The 24,738-nt window shown below is 40.4% G+C and overlaps 1 protein-coding gene across 1 annotated transcript in view; it reads left to right on the top strand.

Annotated features, from left to right (window-relative positions):
* The window catches only part of NDC1 (NDC1 transmembrane nucleoporin), a 30,306-nt gene extending 6,321 nt beyond the window's left edge, over positions 1-23,985 (top strand). Inside the window, exons 4-18 of the mRNA XM_060773540.2 lie at positions 518-692; positions 2,084-2,222; positions 2,909-3,017; positions 4,057-4,108; positions 4,675-4,807; positions 6,675-6,767; positions 7,603-7,684; positions 8,949-9,107; positions 10,591-10,848; positions 11,788-11,906; positions 12,130-12,180; positions 13,722-13,785; positions 14,563-14,663; positions 21,970-22,130; positions 23,715-23,985. Of these exons, the coding sequence (XP_060629523.2) occupies positions 518-692; positions 2,084-2,222; positions 2,909-3,017; positions 4,057-4,108; positions 4,675-4,807; positions 6,675-6,767; positions 7,603-7,684; positions 8,949-9,107; positions 10,591-10,848; positions 11,788-11,906; positions 12,130-12,180; positions 13,722-13,785; positions 14,563-14,663; positions 21,970-22,130; positions 23,715-23,778 (1,760 nt within the window). The 3' untranslated portion in view covers positions 23,779-23,985. The remainder of the gene's footprint in view (positions 1-517; positions 693-2,083; positions 2,223-2,908; positions 3,018-4,056; positions 4,109-4,674; positions 4,808-6,674; positions 6,768-7,602; positions 7,685-8,948; positions 9,108-10,590; positions 10,849-11,787; positions 11,907-12,129; positions 12,181-13,721; positions 13,786-14,562; positions 14,664-21,969; positions 22,131-23,714) is intronic.
* The last annotated feature ends 753 nt before the right edge of the window (positions 23,986-24,738 follow it).

Here is a 24,738-nt window from a genome sequence, read left to right on the forward strand (position 1 = left end):
TGAGATCGTCCGGGGAGGCCCTTCTCTCGGTCCCGCCTGCCTCACAGGCACGCCTGGCGGGGACTAGAGAACGGGCCTTCTCGGTGGTGGCCCCCCGGCTGTGGAACTCCCTCCCTGCTGCAATCAGACAGGCGCCTTCCCTCATGGCCTTCCGCAGGGGCCTGAAGACCTGGCTCTTCGATAAGGCTTTCAATTAAGTGCTTTGTTTTCTTGGAATGACCACCGGAATGGACTATGACTACGAGATTGATTATGATTCAAACAAGACGAAGCGGATTTTTAGCTTAATTAGCTGTGTGTTAGTAAGATGTATGTTATAGTCCTAATCTATTGTAATTGTTGTCTTTATGTTCTATGTTCTGTACACCGCCACGAGTCGCCTTCGGGCTGAGAGTGGCGGTTAACAAATGCAAATAATAAATAAATAAATAATAATGTTTCAAATGTGTCTAAATTGAGACTTTTTTGCCTTGATTTGGGGCAGGTAGTGCCTAATGCTGTTTTCCTTATGTTGCAGTGGTGCCTTCCATTCCTTGCTTTCGATTGGCATTGATCAGTAAGATTATCCACCCGCAGCAGGTGATCCATTCAGTTGCTCACGCTGTCATGGGGATGCTGGTGGCTTGGTGTGCTGCCATTATGACGAAAGGGAAGTTTCTGCTTCTGTCTGTACCCTGCACAAAAACAGAAAGGTGGGTTCTTGGTGGTTAGAGTGCTATTTTTACAAACATCACTTCTTGTGAAAATAAATATAAAAATACTCTCAAATGATAGATGTTTTTTTCCCCAAACGTGACTTGTTTCAAATATAGACAGGAGGCAAATAATGATCTGGCAACCCAACTTTTTTTAATCTTGAGGAAGTATTATATATACTTGTGTATAAGTCGAGGGCAAGTTTTGGGTCCAAACTTATGGATTTTGATATGACCCATGGAAAATCTGAGGATCGATCTGTAGAGAGAAGAAAGTGCAAGTCCTGACTCAGGGAGGCAGAGGCTACCATCAGCATTTTCTCACCCAGGCATTCAAAAAAGGCCAGTATTCAAAGTTCAGGCATTAAAAAAAGACCAGTATTCAAATTTGGGCATATCATGTATTTGTGCCAAATTTGGTCCAGTGACTGAAAATACATCCTGCATGTCAGATATTTACATTATGATTCATAACAGTAGCAAAATGACAGTTATGAAGTAGCAACAAAAATAATTTTATGGTTGGGGGTCATCACAACATGAGGAACTGTATAAAGGGGTTGAGAAGGTTGAGAAACACTGATCTAAGAGATACAATGGGTCTTTGGTTTCCACTGCGGTTCGGGGCCAGGAATCCATGGATGTTAAACTCCCTTTATTTATTTATTTATTTAAAAATTTTATATCCCGATCTTCTCTACCTCCGTAGAGAAATTCAGACTGACTGAGAGCAAGGATTCAATGCTAACAGTAAAAATCTAAAACATCATACATCGACAGTAAATTAACAATTACATATAAGATAAATTACATAAAAGTCATTTGCCAAGATAAAACATGTCCAACTCAGTCCGTATATTCAGTCTATATATTGTGGTCAATAACTTTGGTCGATTACTGGTCTCAACCATAATTCCGCAAAGACCTCGTTCCACAGCCAGGTTTTCACTAGCTTCCTAAAGGTCAGGAGGGAGGGGGCAGATCTAATTCCATTCATTATATGCATTATAAGGCACCCCTTATATAAACCAACAAGGTTTGCTTTTGGGATTTTTTGTTCTGATTATTTTCATTCCTAGGTGGTTGAATCAGTGGCAGCAGAATCCATGGATATAATTTTTCCTGCATCAAGCAGAGATGGAGGAAATTACTTCCTGTTGCTTCAGTTTTCCCATACTCTTGGATAGCTGTGTTAATTTGTTTAACAGAAAACAAATATGATCACTGTAAAAAATAGATTGCTTTAGCATTAAAATGTGCAAACAACTTTCGTAGGATTTGTTCCATTTTTTAAAAACTCAAAATTCTAAGGATAAGGCTGAGTTGTGGCATATATATATATTTTCTTGCGGAATTAAATTAATTAAAGGAACTATTTTTTGCTTTAGTGCCCCTGATGCTGATCTGCATATGTGTCTGAATGAATACCACCTCTTTCTCTTGCTCCTTGGTGCTTTTATGGGTTACAGCTACAGCTTCCGGTATCTTGTCAACCATTTGAACTACCTTCCATTCCCAGTCATACAGGTAGGTGCAGAAAGGTCAGCGGGAGTGTTGTTTATGTGTTGGGTAAGATGGATTATTGGATTATTCTTTCTTTTGCCTTTCCCCTAATTACTGCTTGCAGATGTGGAGTGGAGGGAAGAACCTTAACAGCAAGTTGAGTTCAGGAAGGATTATTTCATAAGCAATGCCCCACATGTAATAGATTAGATCTACAGAATGGCCTGTGAGACACTGGGTGATGCTTTCACAAAATTCTCCCTGGTGCTATAAGATCTTTTAAAAATGTTTTTGGATCACTGGCATTCTTTGTCAGTTTTAATTTTAATATTAGATGCTGCTTCTTTTCCCCGCTACTGGCTTGATCTATTTATTATGTGCTCTCTCTTGTACATGGTTAGTATTCTATGTTTTTAATGTTTTCTTACAATGCCTAAATACTTCTGTTGCTGATCAATTTAAAAATGCTGATGTATAATAAATAATAATAATTTATATAATAAATAATACATAAATAAAATTCTGAGAACCATTAGAAATGCAGAAATAAGCCAAGGTTACCTTATTAGCTTTGTTGGGAGATTCAGTGCAGGTGATATCTCGGAAATGAATTCTAATTTAAAATGAGGCCACCCTTCCAAATCACAAGTGCTATGTGGATATGTTTTTGAAACTCTTCTCTCTTCAAACATTTGTACCATCTTTTTCAGCAATACAAATTCCTGCGCTTCAGACGATCCCTTCCCCTCCTGGCAAAGCATAGTTGTGTGGAGTCACTTTATATGGTTAGGAACTTCTGTGTGGTCTACTGGATATTTGGTAAGATTTCCCTTGCTCACTTTTCTGTAAACAATCCTAAGGTTGAGATCTCTTCCAAAGTAAAATACGCGTTGCTTTCCAGAAACTTCTGGGTGACTAATCTAAGAAGAAAGTGGTCTGGAGTACAGAAATGGCAAAATGGTTCTTCCTTTAGACATCCTGCCATGTGAGATAACTAATGTTTAGTAGTATTGAGATCAAAGAAAGAATTGATAACCACATATGAAAAGTCAAAGCGAATCAGGAGATAAAGTTCCACATGCTGATAGTTATTTTGTATTGTTTGTATTAAGCATGAAGTCTGCTGAAAAATGTGTCCAGTGGGTTCTTAGGATCTCTTATGCATCTTTCAGTCTCTACTGCTGCCGTTTTTCTGTGGTTGCCCATAATTGTTTGTAACTTGGGGACTGCCTGTAATCCCAGGAGCAGACCTAAAAACCAAGACACCAATATATATATCTTTGTTGGGCTGTGTAACATAAGGGGAATAATAATAACAATAAACTTTATTTATATTCCACCCTCTCTCCCTGAGGGGACTCAGAGATATGCTCTCCAAGTAGAGCACATTGGAACAGATGTAATATGGATTGAACAATAGTCTTTTAGGAGGGTGTCCTTATACTGGATTGATTCAGACTTAGTCATGTTTACAGTGGACTTGTTGAAATCAATGGACAAATTAGTCATGGCTAATTCAAATCCCAGGGATTTCAGTGGACTTACTCTAAACATATCTGGATCAAACATAGTAACTGGAACAGGGACTGACTAGCATGGAAGGGCTTTTAGCTTGAGGTGACTATGTGTCATTAGACTGGGTATTCACGGAATATGATGACGTTGACTATTATCATTGTTATATAAACAGTTATGTTAACATAGAATAAAATTAATTTAATCTCAAATTCCCAGATTTTCCCTCCAAAAGGTTATTAAATGTAACATATTTTTTACAAGGAAAATTATTCTTTAAAGATCAAAAAGTATTATATGCCTGTTTTTGTACAGCTTGATTTTTCTGTTTGTGGTACTTTAGGTTCTATTCCAAGGACGTGGATAATTACCACAATGAACCTTCAAACTGATAGGTTAGTATCTGAAAATGTTACTGTTATTTTTCTTTCTTAATTAACAGTGTGTGAATAAAAGAGGTATTTCTAGTCATTTTACAGGTTGCAAAAAAATATTGATGTGGTTTGTTGGGCTTAGGCAATGGAAATTCTTAGATATTAACACCAATTCTAAATTTAATGGAGCTTCAAGTCAAATAAGCTGATGGAAATGCTATTTATACACCTTCTACACCAGTCTGAGTTTGTCTTTTATTGCATGTTTCTAGACTCTCTTTTAAGTACCATCATAGACTGCATCTACACTATAAAATTAATGCAGCTTGATGTCACTTTAATGGCCATGGGTCAATGCTCTTGAATCCTGGGATTTGAAGTTTGATTGTGCACCAGTACTCTGATTCCACAGCATTGAGCCTTGTCTGTTAAAGTGTCTGTCAAACTGCATTAATTCCACAGTGTAGATGCACCTTGTTTTAATATAGCTATTGTTTCTAGCTTTGTATTAGAAAAAATAAATTTATACTAAGGTATGTGTTACAGAAAACCTTTCCCCTCAATTGTGTTTCTTTGTTTTGTTTTAGGAAACTTCCTCTTCTTAACACAGTAGGCGGCCTCCTGGATTTGTCCCTTTTGTACCACAGCTGGCTGTGTGGCCTGTTTCTTCTGATGACGTGGTACCTTGCCTGGCTGCTTTTCAGAATCTTTGCCACCGAGGTGGGTGCCAGACATCATATACTGGCCTTCCCCAGCCCAACACCCTTTGGATGTATTAGATTAGAGATCCTTAAACTAGTTCCACTCATGATTCCATTCCATCTGAATTTTTTTTACATGACTGGAAGTATATATATGTATAAAATAGGTATATAAATCAAACATTGATTGATGATAAATCAGCATTTGCAAATGCTCCTTTCTGAAGCATTTTCTGCAAAGTCCAGTGTAAAGTGGGTGGCATTCAGAAACTTTTTACAGTTGCCAAATATTTATTGCAACGCACTCTACGTAGGGTTGCCTCTGAAGACTGTTTGGAAGCTTCAGCTAGTCCAATGCTTGGCAGCCAGGTTGCTCACAGGAACGGAATATTGAGAGTGCACAATGCACTTGCTACTCCAGCTCCACTGGCTGCCTATTAGCTTCCGAGCATTATTCAAAGTGCTAGCGTTGGCCTATAAAGCCCTTGACGGTTCTGAACCAGTTTACCTGTATCTCCCACTATGAACCACCTAGGACCTTAGGATCGTCCGGGGAGGCCCTGCTCGTTGTCCCCCCATCATCACAATTGCGGTTGGTGGGAACAAGAGACAGGGCCTTATCTGTGGTGGCCCCTTGGCTATGGAACTCCCTCCTAAGTGAAATCAGATCCGCTCCTTCCTTCCTGGCCTTCCGGAAAAGGTGAAATCCTAGCTGTGTGATCAGTCCTGTATGGACTAGACCGACGTGATGGTAGGGCTATGGTTTAATGGACTCTGATGGATTCGAACGGACTGTGTAGGACGGCGATTTAATTCTGGCGATTGTTCTAATATTTTACGTTTTTAATTATGTTTTTATAATGTTTTATACTGTTTTTACCTAAGATGTATATTTATGTTTTTGTTGTCAGCCGCCCTGAGTCCCTCTGCGGAGGTCGAGATAGGGCGGGATATAAATGTCCAAAATAAATAAATAAATAAATAAATTTTGTGGCACCAACATTGAACTAAGGCACATGTGTGAAACTCAAGGCCCCTGGGCCAAATCTGGCCCTCCATGTCATTTTGTGTGGCCCTCTAGATACTGGGCTACAACTCCTGTATTCATGACTAGAGCTGATGGGAGTTGTGATATAGTAACATTTGAAAGGCCACAGTTTGTTCTGTTTAGTCAGGAGAATGGGGTTTGGATTCACATACAAGGCTTGCGGATATGGTGTCTGATGTTAAAATGTCATTTGACCTTTCTCCAACTTCAGAGCCACAAATGCTGTTGGATTACGATTCCCATTATCTCCAGTCTGAATGGTGGATAGTCAAAAGTGACAAGGGTTATTATTCAGTAACATCAGGGGACACAAATTGGGTAAAAACTAAAGAGCACAAACTACTATGTAAATCTATTATAGTTGGCCCTCTATCCATTCTTCATCCATGGATTCAATGTCCTTTTGAAGGCAACCTTAAGGCTCATGTGGCCCTCGGTGAAAATGAGTTTGATACCCCAAACTAAAATGACCGCATTTGAGATCAGGATCCACAGTTTAAGAAGCAGTGTTAGACTACTAATCCCTTCATCCCTTGTAGGGTGCCATCTTGGGGGAAAATGTCCAGTGCTGTGTGGTTGGAGGGTCTCTGCTGCTATTATAGTGTTTGTCTTTAGAAGAACATAGAAAATATGTTCTCTTATTAAAATGCAGCAGAAAACATTGCGCTAAGGTTCATCTGTTTCCCATTGAAGAATTCATCCTTCCTTTTTTGCTATCAAGCCTGGCTGACTGCACATTACCTTGATTGCAAATTATGTGATTATATTTTAGTGTTAATGGATGAAGGTGGTTTCTCATGCTTGCTGTAGCACCAGTGTGTGTATGTTTCGTTTTTAGGCCCATCACTTTCCTGTTCAGGCAACTTTTACTGAAGAAGCAGACCAGTGTTTACCTAAAATCCTAAACAGCAACCCTCCCTCTCTTTTAAAGGTATGAACATAGTACGATATCTAGAATTTCAGTATGCTTGTTTATTATAATATAAGTTACACAAGAATGTTCATAAAAGTTTGAATGTCACACTATAGTTACATAGTTCATATGGGAGGCCTACAGACTAGGATCTGGCTGGTGTTTCACAGCAACATGGAAACTTCATATTTCCTCACCTGTGTACCTTCTCCACATTTTACCCTCTTGCTTCCACTTTTCCTGCCCTACTCCCTTTTTCCTCAAGTTCCTTTGAATGGTTTTCCCTTACTTTCTTAGGTCTGTGATATTTTTACTCCATCCTTACTAAGGCTGACAAAATCTTCTTCAGTGCTTTATCTCTATGCTACATCTATAGCAGCTCATTCATGTGTTATGGGTAATCCTTCCACGCAACGTTTTAGTTGATTATAACATAGATTTATATAAATCTAATTATGTACATTTGTTTAGATTTGGTTGAATAACTAAAATAGCTATAGCTTTGAGAGTATCTGTTGTGGTGCCTGACGAAAATCACAGCGCTAGAGTTGTGATTCATTTCCCACATAGTTGGAGGGTCTTCCTTCTGTATATTTTTAAAGTAACAGGTAAATAAAAAGAAAAATTATAATTGTCTCCTTAAATGGACAAATACATAGACAATATGGCTTGCATTCTTTTCTGCCAGTCAAAACTATGGGTTTTATGAGAACATAATGAAATAGCATAAATTATTTTAATAATAGTGTAAAATATTATGTCTAGCAACATCTAGGAGCAAAACTCTGGAAATCAGAATGCAAATGTGGTCAACTCGATAGAATTTAATACTTTCCAATGTTTTTCTCTGCAGTTCTTGGCTTTACAAGACCTGATGTTTCTCTCCCAGTATTCCCCTGTGCGCCGTCAAGAGGTCTTCAGCCTTAGCCAACCAGGTATTTAGAACACAATCAGCCCTTTGTTAAATGGGGATGCAGGGTACATCAAATGAGAATCTAATTACAAATGATGACTGGGTGACCTGGAGGTCTCTCATTCATGGAGTTGCCATAAGTCAGATTGACTCACCGTCGGCTAACCACAACAACAAGCTTTTGATTCTATTGTTGCTGCTTTTGTAGCCCAGTGATTTGGCCACAGTCGCAGATTTACTAAAGTGGGGATGTTATTTTGGATTGATCTGAGTACTTTGCACACTGTTCTCACAAACATCATAGCCCTGCAGAATTGAGGGCCATAAAACCTTTTTTTTAAGTGTATGCTGAATATATAGGAATTTGGCTTTCTAAATCCAAAAATGATCTCAATTTGTTTCATCATATACTGTTTTCACACATAATTCTTTTATATTTTTATGTTGCAGTTTGTGATTGAATGAAATTAGTAGTAAAATTAGTGAAAGATCTGTGCAAGATCTATTTATTTTGTTTTTCAAATTTATCGCCATTGATTGTAAGACACACAGAAAAAACTACATTATGAATTGCTACAATATGAAGAACATGAGACAATATAAGAAGCAACAAGATACAATTACTAGACTTAAAATTAGATTTGTTACTATCTTCAATCTTATGTAATGTGTGTTAATGGAATAGAGATGAAGATTTAGATGTAACAGAGATAATATTGTATAAGAACCCCCCACACCCCAACAAGTCTTACCTTTTTGTTCTTTTTTTGCGACATATTAGACATTTGTAAAGGCGTAACTAACTCTACTATCCCCATATCCATTTTTTCTCTCTTTCCCTCACCTCCAATTCCCTTAGTGTCATTTTTTTTAAAAAAAATTGTATTTGGAAATGCTTAATACAAATTATTTGCCAGCATTATTGTGCGCATTAAATTAGAAGATTATACTTGCATTTTCCCTCTACCTTGTTGCGGAATAATACCATTAAAAAGAAACAACTACAGTACTGTATTCTTTCAATTCTAAGACTCACTTTTCCTATATAAACATCTCTAAAAATGAGGTGTGTCTTCGAATCGCAGATGTGTCTTATGTATTTATTGTTGGTGGTGATGGTATTGACATTAGGGTGCATCTTACAATCAATGGTATCTTACAACTAAAGACATATGGATTATATGTAGGTGTTTTAGAAGCCTATTCTCTGCTTTGCAATAGTTTATTTCAGTTGCCAGTCTTTGCTTGGTGCCTACTATCACATGCATTCTCCTTGTTTCTTACAGGTGGACATCCTCACAACTGGACTTCCATTTCCAGGGACTGCTTGACCCTCCTTAATGATCTCACACAGAAACTAATAGTTCATCAAGAAGCTGCAGCTGCTAATGGGAGTCTGAAACAGCCGCCTGTGGGAGACTTAAGACAACCTCCTACTTCTCCAGGTATTGGACAGGTTAATTACGGTATATTTCATGGTTTACAGGCAATCCCTGAGTTAAATACATCCAGTGCTGGATTTAGGACAAATGAGACCCTGTGCTAATTAAGTGATGAAGGAGGTTGGCCTGGTAGGCCTACACTGCCTGCTTTGTGACACATTCCCATAGATTAACAACTCTATCATTATGTCTGTAATCACTCTGAAACAGAACACCTTCAAATTTAGAATTGCCCCACATAAGCAAAATCCATCGTAAAAATACTTTTTTGCCAGGAAGACCTCCCTATCCCCACCTCGGGTCAACAGCGATCTGTGCTAAAGCATACCTAAGCACAATGGTTAATACAGCACTGCAAACATGGAAACTGTATTGTTCATAATTCTGGGGATTGCCTGTATTGAAACATTACCAAAGGCAAAATACAACATTTTCACTTGTATTTGGAAGTTTGTGTATAATAAAAGCTAAGATTCTGATGAATGTTTGTTGGAATTCCTTATATTGAAATGGTGTTTTTCTTTGGTTTTCCAATAGTGGACCCTTGGTAAATGTATAGTAGATTTGGACTGGGGAATTCTAGGTATGTCTCTATAGTCTTTCTCCATTCTAGACTTACGGAAACATATCTGCTCCTTGTACTTGATTGGTCTTTTCCTTATTGTACATTATCTGTGGCTAGCATCATTACAGTATCTCTAAGGGACAGGCTACCTAGGACCTTTCTACACAGCTGTATCAAATCCACATAATCTTCTTTGAACTGGATTACATGGCAGTGTAGGCTCAGATAATTCAGTTCAAATCAGATAATATGGATTTTCTGCTTTGATAACCTTAATTATCTGGCAGTGCAGAAGGGGCCTTAGATTTGTACCCTCATGCAAATAATAATAATAGTCATCATCATCATCATCATCATCTTTATTTATACCCTGCCAGCATCTCCCCAATCGGGACTCGGGGCGGCTTACATGAGGCCAAGCCCAACAACACAATACAATAAAGGAAATTAAATCATACACAATAACAAGATAAATTACATAAAACATAAAAATACAGCAAACAATATAAAATTGAAATAAATCATAACACAGTGAATGTGATAATGACAGTGAGCGGGCCGCATGTACAGAGTAAAATACTAAAGCTAAAAACTAAAATCACGGGATGAGATAGGGATGGAGCAGATTATTTGTGAAGGAGAAACTCTTCAGACGTGAGGTCAAGAAAAGTCTTCGTACAGGAGAGGAGGAGGTATACTCTAAGGGCAAATGTTGAGGCATAGCAACAATATCAGATTGCATGGTTAATCACCAAAAGTTTAGGTGTATGAAATACTCTAAAGATACTGGGTTTTATTAACACTATTGTAAGAGTATGTCAAGTCTGATAATAGTTGAAATGGCATGTTTAGGAAATATATGACTATGTGGCTTTGGAAAAAGCTTACTAATCTTACTCTTACAATCTTTTTCCTTGGTAGCATCAGCAGTCCAAGAGAACTTGTTCCAGACCCCAAGGTCCAACCTACTTCCTCGAGCCCATATGCCTTCTCTGGTTAAATCATCTTTGTTGCCTTTTAAAACATCACCTGTGTCTGATCTGGGAAGTAATGTAGGGTCACCTTTTAGTCCTTTTCCTCACAAATCTGGACTAGTAGAGTTAACCTCTCCTTGGCATGGATCAATCCAAAGCCCCCACATTATGAGAAGAGGACCAAAATTATGGACATCAAGTTCAGGTAGTAGAAGTTCTTTTGTTTCAACACTGTTCGTTATTTATTTGCTGCATGTATGGTCCCATAAGCTTAAGGCAGTGTGCAACAATAGCCATGTGAATGGGGTTGGGCTCAGAACGGGTTCATGGCTCAAAAGGGATTTTAACTGTAATTGCTAATGTGAGACAGATTGGGCTATTATGTTTATTTTAATGAATATGGACATTTATCAATGACTAAGAGAAGTTGGTCCTCTATATTGTGTTTAGAAGTAATAAACCTGTCATATGACATCATATTTGAATTTTCAACAGCAATAACATAATACTTTGTGTATCTTAATAGATACCTGTGTTCTATATAATGTCTGAGTCTAACATCTTACCTCTCCACCTATGAACGCATCTCCACCTATGAACCGACCAGAACATTAAGATCGTCTGGGGAGGCCCTGCTCTCGGTCCCGCCTGCATCGCAGGCGCGTTTGGCGGGGACGAGAGACAGGGCCTTCTCAGTGGTGGCCCCTCGGCTATGGAATGCCTTACCAGCAGACATCAGGCAGGCACCTTCGTTGCTGGCGTTTCGGAGAAAGGTCAAGACTTGGCTTTATGAACAAGCGTTTGGTTAAACAGTGCAACTGAACATAGGAAGATGGTAAATGGAACATAGAAATGGCACAAGGATTATGAGAACAGATCTGATTTTACGGGGGCAATGTTTGATTTGTTATTGTTGTTGATTGATGCTATTGATTTTGTTGTGTAATTGTTGTGTTTTAATTGCATGTAAACCGCATTGAGTCGCCTATATAGGCTGAAAAATGTGGTATACAAATAAAGCAAATAAATAAATAAATAAATAAATAACATACTCTCCTGGTGCTCTCAGCTCTTTTATTTTAGTGGATTATCAAGACATTTATTTAGGTTTTTTTTTTAAATGAACTGGATTTTTTTCTTGTAGATATGCCATGGACCGGCTCTCCATATGAAACCCGCCCAATAATTCCTGTTGCAAAAAGTGCTAATGAAGTGGTGCCACCAAATCATTTCTATATATGGTTACAGAGCAAGTCAGAGCAGGTATAAACCAAGTGATTCATTACTCAACAATTTGTTTGTTTCTCATCTTGGAATACCCTTTAAAACATGATGGACTTTACCATAATTCCAATTAAATTGTTTTTGAACTGGTGTGACAGTCAGTGTAGCCAAAAGATTTAGTTTCTTTTGGTCAAAACTTTTAATGAAACACATACTGTTCTGATGTGTCAGACACATTCTTTGCTTCTTTATCTTTTTTCAGCTCAAAAGTTTCTTGGCAAAACGAGCAATGGTTACGTATTTTATCAAAAAGGTAAGGATGAGTGTATGATTATATAGTTAACATTATCTGGAAATAAGTTATTTTTACTGTCTTACTGTTAAATAGAATAATAAAGCTGGAGGGGACCGCAAGGGTCATGCAATCTAATTGCTCCTGAAGCTGGCTGCCAGTTTGTTTCCGTGCATAATTCAAAGTGCTGGCTTTAGCCTATAAAGCCCTAAATGGTTTTGGGCCAGCCTACTTGAGGGGCCGTATCTCCTCCTACCAGCCCATTTGTACCTTGAATTCATCAGGAGAGGCCCATCTCTTGGTCCCACCACCGTCACAAGCACGCTTCATGGGAACAGGAGAGAGGGCCTTCTCGGTGGTGGCCCTGCGGATCTGAAACACCCTTCCTAGAAAGGCTCCCTCCTTGCTGGCTTTTCGATCTCAAATTAAAACCTTCCTGTGGAGCCAGGCCTTCCCAGATGAATTATAATAGGTAACTACCAATTAGCGGCCGGTAACATCTACCTCTTTAAATGCTAATCGTACGTGGCAATGTGACACAGCCCAATGACAATTGAGCCTTTTAGGATCTTGGATATAACCTTGTTTTATGAATTACCTCAGTGGTCTGAGGTTAGGGCATTTTTAATGTATATGTTGTAAGTTATTCATGTATTTTTTATCATTTAGGTAATTGAGTATTTGTGTTAGTTGTTTTACTTTGTCTTTGTCTGAATGTGTATTTTATGTCAGTTTTGAGTCCCACCTGTGGGAGAAAAGTCGAATAAAAATGAATTAATAATATTAATAATAAACCCCCTGCCATGCAGGAAAAGCATAATCAAAGCACCCCTGACAGATGGCCATCCAGCCTCTGTTTAAAAGCCTCCAAGGAAGGAACTTTTGCCACACTCTGAGGAGGCAGCATATTCCACTACCAAAAAGGTCTTACCATCAGGCAGTTCTTCCCAATGTTTAGGTGAAATCTCTTTTCCTTTGGTTTGAATCTAGGCTTCTTGTACTAGTTTCCAGAGCAGCAGAAAACAAGCCTGTTTCCTCTTCTTTATGATATCCTTTCAGATATTTAAACATGCCTATCATGTCTCCTCTGAGCCCTTCCCCACCCCCCCCCCCCAGCTGTGTTGCATATATTCATTATAACTGTTCAACTAGAACACATTGAAGCAAGTGCTTTGTTATGTGACTTCAAGTCATTTCTGACTTAGGGTGACTCTAAGGGGAAATCCTGTTCAGAAGACAGGATTCTCATTGCTTTCCTCTGAGACAGGGTGATTCACCCAAAGCCACCCAGTGTATTTCAAATTGAAGATTTTGTTTCAAAATATTGCTTTCCATCGTTGTTCTGTTTAATTTGACTAAGCATTTTGCAAGGAAGTCATGGGATGTTTCTTCTGTCAGGAGGAGTGTGGGTTAAAACATTAAGCATTGAAATTATTATCAGAATTAATTTCACACAGAGTTCTTATGACTGAATGCTTTTACAGCTAGCATGATTAAGGTAGTGCTTGAAACATCATGTTGATCTGGTTGACGAACCTATAGAACACTTTGCTCTCTCTTAGGACCCGGAGGCCTCAATCCAGGATCTCTTTTCTGATACCCAAATGCACATTTGGGCTTTGGAAGGTAAGCACTCTGTTCATATCTGAAATAGCCTGCAAATAAATGATTTCTGGTGGCCTGTTTGTGTTTAGGACTTTGAGTTCTGTAGTGATAAGCAATACATTTCTTTTGTGAACATCCCATTGCAGAATCTCCATAATAGTTCTATACTTCACTTTCATCCCATGCCCTGTTCCTTAGTTACAATTTGCACTATCCCATTCCCTTGTCTTGTTTACAGTTTGGCCATGTCTTATGGTAGTTGTCACCATAGGTCATTGGATGATTTTCTGAGTTTTAAACTGTTGTTTTTATATGCTATAGTTTTTTAACTTTATTGTATTGTACTATGTTTATTTTATGCTTTGTCTTGGCATGTGTGCCATATATAAGCCACCCTGAGTCCTTTCGGTGGGGTACAAAATAATAATAATAATAATAATAATAATTATTATTATTATTATTATTATTATTATTATTACTATATCAATAGACTTGAAGAGGGTATAGTTGAATTATCTCAATTTAGTTGTTCTGTTCTTTGCTACTCTTTGAAGGGCAACCTAAATCAATCTGAAGATTTTGGTCTAGTAGATAATATCTAGAACTTTCATCTTTTGTTTCTATTCTCAAAGCTTGATACCTTACAGGTGGCAATATCTAATTTCTAGGTGATTCTGATGGACAGGAGTTAAGAGCACTGATTTTTTTGGTCTAAATTCAGAACTCTGACAGAGATGTAGCATAATGCTTGTCTAAATGGCAACACATGAGAATTAAAATGTATTCATTTCTCTGAAGGTTTATCACATCTTGTAGCAGCCTCATTTACTGAAGATAGATATGGAGTTGTCCAAACAACACTGCCAACTATTCTGAATACATTACTAACTCTTCAGGAGGTATGGGATCTTAATTTCTTCTGTGGGAAACTGTGATAGGAACTCTTGACAGTGACTTCACTGGAACTAACCAGTAAAGAAAGATCTGTGTTACAAACTTCAGCATATTGAGATCTACAACCAGTTACTTCCAACAGCATACTTCAGGGCAGGTATATTTATTTATTTATTTATTTATTTATTTACTATATTTATACCCTGCCGTTCTCAATCCCGTAGGGGACTCAAGGCAGCTTACACATATAGGCAGCAATTTGATGCCATGCAGACATACATACATATAAATAAAAATGTAATGTTCGTTTGTAGGATTAACATAACTCAAAAACCACTGGGCGAATTGACACCAAATTTGGACACAATACACCAATCAGGCCAATGAGTGTGTCACTCATAAAGACACTGAAAAACACAGCAGAAGAGACTTAAAAAGCCAAAAAACAAAAACTACATTACAATGTATGCGCAAAACCACACATACAAACACATATTTGTGTATATACACATATACATAAATATATATACACACACATATACACATATATCCATACACAAAACACATATACACAGACTGGGCCACAGCAACGCCTGTCAGGGAACAGCTAGTAGTAAAATAAACATATACATTAAAACAATAATTAAAACCACTTTTTAAATGTTAATCAACAAATGCTATCAAAATTTATTTTGACATCTTGCAACCAAAATTTCCCCTCGTGACCACCTGTGATTTGCACCTATGGTAATTCCTGCGCACGCGCAGGCAGCATCGGACAATCTCGAGACTCTTTGAAACCGTTAGCTAAGCCACGCCCACCTCCGAGCACATAAATAGCCCCAAGTGCAGCTAACGGTCAGTTCTCTTTAACCGCCGCATACAGGCAGTACGGCAATTGAGACTCTAGCTTCTATTACTGGAGAACTGTGTGTGGGATTGAAGATGTCTCATACAACTGGTTTTAAACGTTGTACAGCTTGCCAGGCTAATTTTCCTGACAACGACGCGCATTCGCTTTGCATTGTATGCCTTGGCGAAGGGCATATGCTTCAAAACTGTCATATCTGCCAACTCTTCACGCCTCAAACGAGGAAGAAGAGGGAAATTAGACTTAAAGCAGCTCTTTATGAGCAGGCACTCCTTCCGCCATTACCAGCAAAGAGGCAAAATGGCGATGAAGGCGTAGCGTCAGGAAAGAACTTACCTGAATCGTCTTCTGCTGTAAAGGCGCGGCCTAAGAAGGTTAAAAAAACAAAAGAAAAGGCTCCAGGCCTTCTTCTTCTTCCAGCCAAAAAGGTAGTAGCTCATGCTGAGCCAAAACAGCCAGCGAGCGCCGAGGAGATGGCCATGGGGGAAGGCTCTACCCCTTCGCATGCGTCCCTGAAGGAGTCGGAGCCGGGATCGGCAAAACACCGTTTGACGCATGCGCAAGACGCGAGGGAGAGCCAAACCACTCCCCCGATGCCGACGCTGTCGGCGCCGGCTGCCCCCATGGCCTATATCACAGTTCCAAGGGAGGAGTCATGCCAGGCTCCTCCCACTGACTCCTCCCATGCGCCAGGCCCCTCCTTGGCTAAGGAGGACGGTTCTGTTGTGCGAAGCCGGGCAAGAGCCCCTTCGCGCCGCGCTGCCGGCGCCGAGGGAGAGAAGGTGGAAAGGCATCGGCGCCGGGAGCGTTCAGCTTCAGGGAGCACCTCTGGTCCTTCTTCAGGCTCCTCCTCAGACTCCTCCCCTCCCAGAGCAAAAAAGAGATGCCAAAGGGGAAGGAGTAGACGAAGCAGAATTCCAGCTGATCAAGGAGTGAGAGGCTGTTCCCCTTTACCATCATGTTCAAGGGGAGAGATGAGGGAGGGGTTCCCTCAAGGAGGCTACTGGCATATGACACCACAAGGCCCCATCTTTTATGGAGGTTTTCCACCAGGAGGGTTTCCACCTCCTTATCAATGGCAATCTACCAATGTTCCTACTGGAGTTTATATGGGACCACATGAGCCCAGGGTTCCAAGGACACATAGGCGTTTACCAGCAGTTTCTGGTGATGTAGCTGTGCTAGATGAACCGCTGTCAGAGCAAGATGATCATAATGAAGCCCATATGTCGGGAATGGACATGACGGATTCATCACATGATGAATTACCCACACCTGATGGTGCGACACAGAAAGGTCCTGCGACTAATGTCAATGATGACCTTGTTAAATTTACAGCAATGTTAACTAGACTGATTAAGGCTTTGGATTTACCTAACCCCAAACCACCAGAACCAGTGGAAGACCCCATGTTTCCGGCGGATCAGCAGGAGGCAACTAATACTACTACATTACCTGTATTGCCATACCTTCTGAAACTTACCAAGGTGCCAGAAGGGTCTCCTGTGTCGGCGCCAGCTATACCTAGGAGAGTAGATAACCTTTACAGATTGGATCTATCTACCGCTGATTGGGTATATAAACCGTTTATACCCAATACTGTTGTGGCAGAGGTTGGCCAAGGGAAGAAGTCTAAAAAAACTGCGCCTTCTGATAAAGAAGGTAGGAAGATAGATACATTGGGAAAGAAGGCTCATATAGCCGCAGGATTAATTACAAGAATGGCGCACTATGCCACTTACATGTCAGCCTATCAGACATTTCTCTGGAACAAGATGAGTCCCTACATCGATTTGTTACCTCAGAATGAAAGACGCCTGCCAAAGGCATACCACACGGAGGCATTGCTATTGGCGAAGTTTCAGAAGGACTTCGCTAAGCATTTAGCAGACACATCTGGGAAAATATATGCGACAGCAACAGCGATTAGACGTCATGCCTGGTTAAGGGCGTCGTCCTTAACGGAGGATGGGCGCACTATTGCGGAGGATCTCCCAATGAATGAGAGTGGCCTGTTTAATCCGTTGACAGATGAGAGACTTAAACATACTCAGGAGATGAAAAAAACAATGCAGATCTATGGTTTCCCTCGTCAGTCAAATTATCAGCAGAAACCAAGATGGCAACAACCCTTTTACAGGAGATACCCTGGTAATTACTATAATGGGCAACAACGCCAAAGAAATTTCCAGAATAACAAGCCCTTTGCACAGGGAAGGCAAGTGTATGGAACGAAGAATCGCTTCCAGCCCTACCAGAACAAGCCTACTCGTTCAGGGGGCAACAAGCAGCGTTTTTGACATTCGCTTGCAAGAGATATCGGAAGCAGTATTACCAGTGGGGTTTATACCCTCGCTTAATGGTTTTTCTCCACCTGATGTATTAATGAATGTTGCATGTTTTCAGCAAGTATTGCCATGTTTTGGGTCACGTTTAACCCCTTTTTATGATGTTTGGTCTAATATTACTTCAGACACCTGGGTCTTAGAGATAATTAAGAACGGTTACAGTATTGAATTTGAAAAACTGCCCCCTGTTGGCCGCGTGAGGTCAACTTCGTCCTCTGGCCCACTGTTAGATGAAATTAATAAATTGTTGGAGAAAGGGGCGATTACCTATGTACATCCATCTGATTACAGTAGTTGTTTTTTTTCAAGGTATTTCTTAGTATCCAAGAAGGGTGGTGGTCAACGCCCCATTCTTGATTTGCGTAACGTTAACAAGCATATCGTCCCAAAAAAGTTCAGAATGGTTTCGTTGAAAGTTCTCTTACCTTTACTAAATAAAAATGTCTGGTTTGCAACAGTGGACTTAAAGGACGCTTATTTCCATATCTCAATTAATAAAGACTATCATAGATACTTGGCTTTCAAAGTAGACAATCAAGCATACCAGTTTAAGGTGCTCCCCTTCGGGCTAGCGACAGCACCACGGGTCTTCACGAAGTGTATGGCTGTCATAGCGGCATACCTCCGCACAGCAGGGATAACGATATACCCGTATATTGATGATTGGTTATTGGTGGCTAGATCTAGATATAGACTGGAAAACGACATTAGAAAAACATTGTATTTTCTCCAGTCCCTAGGTCTAATAGTGAATTGGGAGAAATCCCACCTCGACCCGGTGAGAAGGATACAATTCATTGGAGCCATACTGGATTCGGAAGTGGAGAAGGCTTTTCTTCCCGACGACCGGTTCAAGAACCTGCAAACTTTAATATTGCGGACAGTAGAACAGGACAGAATAAAAGCAAAAGATATCCAAAAAATACTAGGTCACATGGCTTCAACCACGGCAGTAACACCACATGCGAGGTTGCATATCAGGCCCCTGCAGTCATGGTTCCTGTCGGTTTTCAAACCTTTGCATCACAACCCCAATACCCGTTTTTCCCTACCTGGGGAGCTCCGCCAATCCCTGTTGTGGTGGGCGGATCGGCACAACGTTTGTGCTGGCCTGTCTTTTCGACAACCGGAGCCAACGGCAGTTTTGACAACAGACTCCTCACTCAGGGGTTGGGGTGCACATGTAGAAGGCTTTACCGCCCAGGGCAGGTGGACAGAGCAGGAGTCAAAGTTGCACATAAATCAGTTGGAGTTACTTGCTGTGGAGAAGGCATTAAAAGCATTCCAGCTGCTTCTCGTAAATCAAAATGTCCAACTAGTAACAGACAATACAACTGTAATGTTTTATATAAACAAGCAGGGAGGGACTCATTCAACAACTTTGTTGGAATTAACTCTGAAGATATGGCATTGGTGCATAGAGAAGGGCATACATTTAATGGCCATTCATCTGCCCGGAGTACAAAATGTATTAGCGGACGACCTAAGCAGGTCGCCTTTACAACACCACGAATGGATGCTGAACAGAGAGGTGACATTGCTTCTGTTTCGAGCATGGGGATGGCCGAAGTTAGACCTGTTTGCATCTCCAGAGAACGCACAATGCCAGATGTTTTGCGCACGGCTGAGCCGGACTGCACTGAGCAATTGTCTGGGAGATGCGTTCCTGCAGGACTGGGGGAGCACAACAGTTTATGCCTTTCCCCCAATCCCCCTGCTACTGCGTGTGGTGGCGAAGATGTTCCAAGACAGGGCCCAAGGAATCTTAGTAGCCCCATGGTGGCCACGGCAGCCTTGGTTTTCCCTGCTACTGCAGATGTCAAAAAGAGTATTCATGCGCCTGCCAGACAGGAAAGACTTACTGGCAACGCAGAACAATTTGGTTCTTTACCCGGATGTTCAGACCCTGAAGCTGACGGCATGGAGGATATTCCCCAGAAAATGACTGCTAGTATCACTCTATCACAACCAGTGCAAGCAGTTTTAGACGCTGCTCATAAGCGGTCAACAAAGAGATCGTATACTTATAAGTGGGCTCGTTTCACAAAGTTTGCCCAGGAGAGGAGTGTAGACCCCATTGAAGCTTCCACATCGTTAGTTTTAGATTTTTTAATGTCCTTGATGGACTCGGGCCTTTCAGTGTCGTCATTAAAATGTTACCTTGCAGCTCTATCCTGGTATAGACGGAAGGCCGGTTTACCGTCCTGCTTCAAGGACCCGTTAGTTTCTTGGTTTATGAAGGGGGCAAAAAATATAAGGCCTACAGTTGCCCCAGTAGCCCCGCCGTGGAGCTTAGAGTTAGTGCTCACGGCTTTAACAAAACCTCCTTTTGAGCCACTATCAACGGCAGATATCTCCTTTGTGTCATGGAAAACGGCCTTTTTGGTAGCAATCACATCTGCTAGGAGGGTAGGCGAACTATGTGCACTGCGGTGCAATGTTCCTTATATGCGCATGCATAAGGATAAGGTGGTCCTTAGGACGGATGTGGCCTTCCTGCCAAAAGTGACTAGTGCTTTTCATATGTCTCAGGAGATCGTATTGCCGGCTTTTTTCCAAAACCCTACGACGCCTTTAGAGAGGGCGTTGCATTTATTGGATGTTCGTAGGGCGCTAGCGTACTATGTAGATAGAACGGCCAAGTCACGGAAGTCCCCAAGGTTGTTTGTTACTTACCGGCCAGATACAATAGGTGAACCCGTTTCGTCGCAGCGACTTTCGAAGTGGGTTGTGCTGGCTATACGTATGGCTTACCGTAATTCTGGAAAAGTCTTACCGTTGCAGGTCAAAGCGCATTCAACGAGAGCAGTAGCTACGTCAACAGCTTTCATGAAAGGCGTCCCGATTGACGCAGTGTGCAGAGCGGCTACCTGGTCTACGCCTTTGACTTTCGTGAAACATTACAAGCTTGATGTATTGTCTAAGAAGGATGCAGCCTTCGGGAGAGCAGTTCTGTTTTCAGCTGTGGCATGACGCCCACCATCCAAGGTTAGCAGCTCGCTAGTCTATTACCATAGGTGCAAATCACAGGTGGTCACGAGGGGAAAGTGGAGGTTGCTTACCTGTAAACACGGTTTCCCGAGTGACCACCTGTGGATTTGCACAGCCCGCCCAACCTCCCCGCTGCGTCATGCTTCAGTGCTTCTGTTTGCTGTTTGCGGCGGAAGAACTGACCGTTAGCTGCACTTGGGGCTATTTATGTGCTCGGAGGTGGGCGTGGCTTAGCTAACGGTTTCAAAGAGTCTCGAGATTGTCCGATGCTGCCTGCGCGTGCGCAGGAATTACCATAGGTGCAAATCCACAGGTGGTCACTCGGGAAACCGTGTTTACAGGTAAGCAACCTCCACTTACATTGAGACTAGGAGTGCATCTACAATGTAGAATTAACACTTTAATTGCCATGGCTTAATGCTAAGGAATCATGGGAGTTGTCATTTGATGAGGCATCAGCAAAATCTGGCTAAAGACAGCTTAGAGCTCCAACTTCCATGTTTCCATATCATTGAGCCATAGCAGTTAAAGTGGTGACAAACTGCATTAATGCAGCCTAAGCCTCTGATCTCATCTGGTTTCATAAGTGAATTATAGACAGTCATTATTAGTACTTGAGTGGCAGATCACCGGAACATATCAGGGATCTCTAGGTAGGACTAGGAAATGATTCCACCTGATGGACCAGAGTGTTGTATCAGGCAGCTTTGTTTTCTCTTGACTATTAAATACTAGTTTTCTCTTCAGAATTTCCTCGATTCAATCTCCAACTCTGTCTTGGAGAAGAACAGAGAAACTCTTGCACTGAAATAAATAAATCAGTCTCAGATAATCTTGAGAATATTATCCAAGGCACAAAGTTTAGTCCTGTTTGCCAGATGGATTCTCACAGTGTCTCACCAGGCCAATATTTGGTTTGGAAGTTTAACTGCAACCATCAGTTGTTATAACCTTGATCTTTCCAGATATGATTGATATCACAAAGCTTGATCTCCTAAATCTGTTTCAGCCATTCTGTATGACCTGTTCTGATTCATCCGGATGAAATGTAAACCTCTGAGCTGCCAGCATGTCCTCTTATTGATTCATTTTGCATCCTAGGTGGTAGACAAGCACTTCAAACTTCCTCATGTTTCCAGCAAACCCCCCAGGACTTCAGGGAATCTGGCAGACACTTCCTATAAAACCCTTCGGTTTGCCTTAAGAGCCTCATTGAAAACTGCCATATATCGGATAACCACCACATTTGGAGAACACTTAAAGTAAGATGTTGAGGAACAAATGCACCATAATGTTCACTTGGGTCTATATGGTTACAAACAATCTATACCAGATTTCATGCATTAGTAGTAGTAATAATTACTATATATGTATAGTCCACCATTTCCCTAAATAAGGGTTTGAGGCAGCTTGCTGCTAAAATTAATGCAATACAATTAAAAATATGCAAAAGAATGACATTAAAATAGAATGAAAATGAAGGTCTTCTCACCAGTGAATGCAAAGTTTCTAAAAACTCCATGCTGTATTTTTAAGGTTCTACGCAGTGACTCCCAACTTTCTTTTTTAATCAGGGACACTTTGGACAGGGATCACTCTCCAACATTAGTACCAGAAGGGTTACAAATCAGTTTTCAATCAACTTTAGATTTGGTTTGGTTGGGATGCTGATTCAGAAAACTAGATTGGATAAAACACATTAGTTTCCGATATAGAACATATGCCCTCCGGTAGTCGCCATCTGCTCGCCCACAGAAAACCATATTTAATAAGCCTCAGCACTATAAGAGGGTTTCACGAGACTTGTCACTCTCATTGCAACGATGTAGTAACAGTGAGGCCGCAGACCATATTTTAGTTCTTGCAGACCACTAGTGATCCATGGACCACAGGTTGGGGACCACTGCTACACAGAAGTGTAAAAAATCCACTGTTCAGAATTTTGTATACCATTGTGCATTATTATCAACAGCTGGGAGTCTAATTGCACATTTAAGGGTGGTTTCAAGAGCTGTGTGGTGATAATTCAAAGGCTTGTCACTCAGTCTTGACTTGTTATAAATGTTGAGCTCAAGGTATCATTAGTATTTTTTCATAAATTTTGAGTTCAAAATAGTATTAGTCTTTTGACTTGTCATAAATGCTGAGTTCACTGCTAATTTATTAGTAGTAGTATTTTGTCATAAATGTTGAGCTCATGATATTACTAGTATTAGCCTTTTATCTTGTCATAAATGTTGAGATCATTGTTATTATTATTAGTCTTTTATCTTGTCATACATTTTGAGCTCACAGTTATTATTACTACCTTTATTTCTATCCCGCCTTTCTCCTCATGAGAGATAACAATAACATGACATAACCCACTGAAATTTAAATACAAGGCCAATAACAAATAACAATTCAGTATTTCTGTCATGACTACAAAGTTAAAATATAGTTAAAACACAATAGAAATATATTTAAAATTTCATTTAAAAGCTAAACATCTAGGCTGCCATCCCATCTACAACCTGCTCAGCACTGGAAAGCTTCTAAGGGTGTCTCCTCAAACATGGCTAGAATATCCCTTTGGTCCTTCACATTCATCTTGGGAAGATGAGGGCAGAAGGAGCTTTGAGGCAGGGGGTAGCATGCACATCCCTAAACAGTTTGTGCTCTTGGATGTCATGGTGGGGTTGGGGTAAACAGAGTTGATTTGGCTTGTCAGTTCATGCAGTGCTTTTCAGCCAGGTCATGTGGACTTTTACACGTTTCAGAAAATAAATTCCTTTTCTAACTTGAAATAGCATGTTTCTGGAATGAGTACTGCAGTTTTTTTTAAAATGTTGTATTCTTTTTTCTAGTGCTGTGCAAGTATCTTCAGAACATAAGAAAAGACTCCAGCAGTTCCTTGAGTTCAAGGAGTAGAAAGTCAAATTTTCTGGGCTGGTAGAGATGGATAGACCAGCAGCTGTGCATCAAAATATAAGTGACACTAATATGATTTTTCCTACTGGCTTTTTGAAAGTGTTCATTGCAAGTCATAAGGTGACTATGCTGTCAGCTGAGCTACCTGAAAAACTTGATTTCTTTGGTTTGACATTTTGTATAATAAACTTTTTTTAAAAAGGCAAATGTTCTTTGGAGTGGTTGAATGGTGTTACTATTTATTTATGCATGGAATTGCTCAGGTTTGTGGGAGTGGTGTTTTTAACATGCTTCTTGAAACTCTGCTGCTGCTACATGATTCACTTTCTGCTGGTAATTGCTCTATAAACATGAGCTCATTCACATCTGACATCCACCTGATCGCCATTTGCTTCTTTAGACACAGATCACAGAGTTGAGGGCCAAATAGAGTTACCATTGGCCTCAAAGTTCTACATTATTACTCTGTTGAGCCAAAAAATGTCATAACTTCAGCCCGCATGTGTTTTGATGAGTACTGAAGTGAAAAACTAGCTATAAAAACCCTCTTCTTGCAAGCATAAAATGTGTGTTGCCTTAATGTGTTACAATATTGGACAGGAGATGTGCATACACATTTGGTCTCTTAAACCAATGTATTCTATAGAGTGACCTCGGGCATCATCAAAACTGATAGCTCAGCCCAAACATCTTGGAATCTTGATCTTTAGACCTGTTCCTGGGAATATTTGGGCATTGATTGAGTAGACCACTTCTACACTACTTTCTTAGATATGGTTATAGTGCATTTCTATGGGCAAGCAGATGGCGACTGGCAGATGGAATATGTTCTCTATCTCAAAACGAGAGCTGATAGAAGAAAATTGGTGCCATTTTTGGAATTGGCATATCAAATATACCCAGAGACAGGGCTATTAATTGAGGCACAAAATTCAGCGGGGAGATCTAAGTAGGTAATCT

Source organism: Anolis sagrei, chromosome 4, assembly GCF_037176765.1.
Source record: "Anolis sagrei isolate rAnoSag1 chromosome 4, rAnoSag1.mat, whole genome shotgun sequence".
Lineage (NCBI taxonomy): Eukaryota > Metazoa > Chordata > Lepidosauria > Squamata > Dactyloidae > Anolis > Anolis sagrei.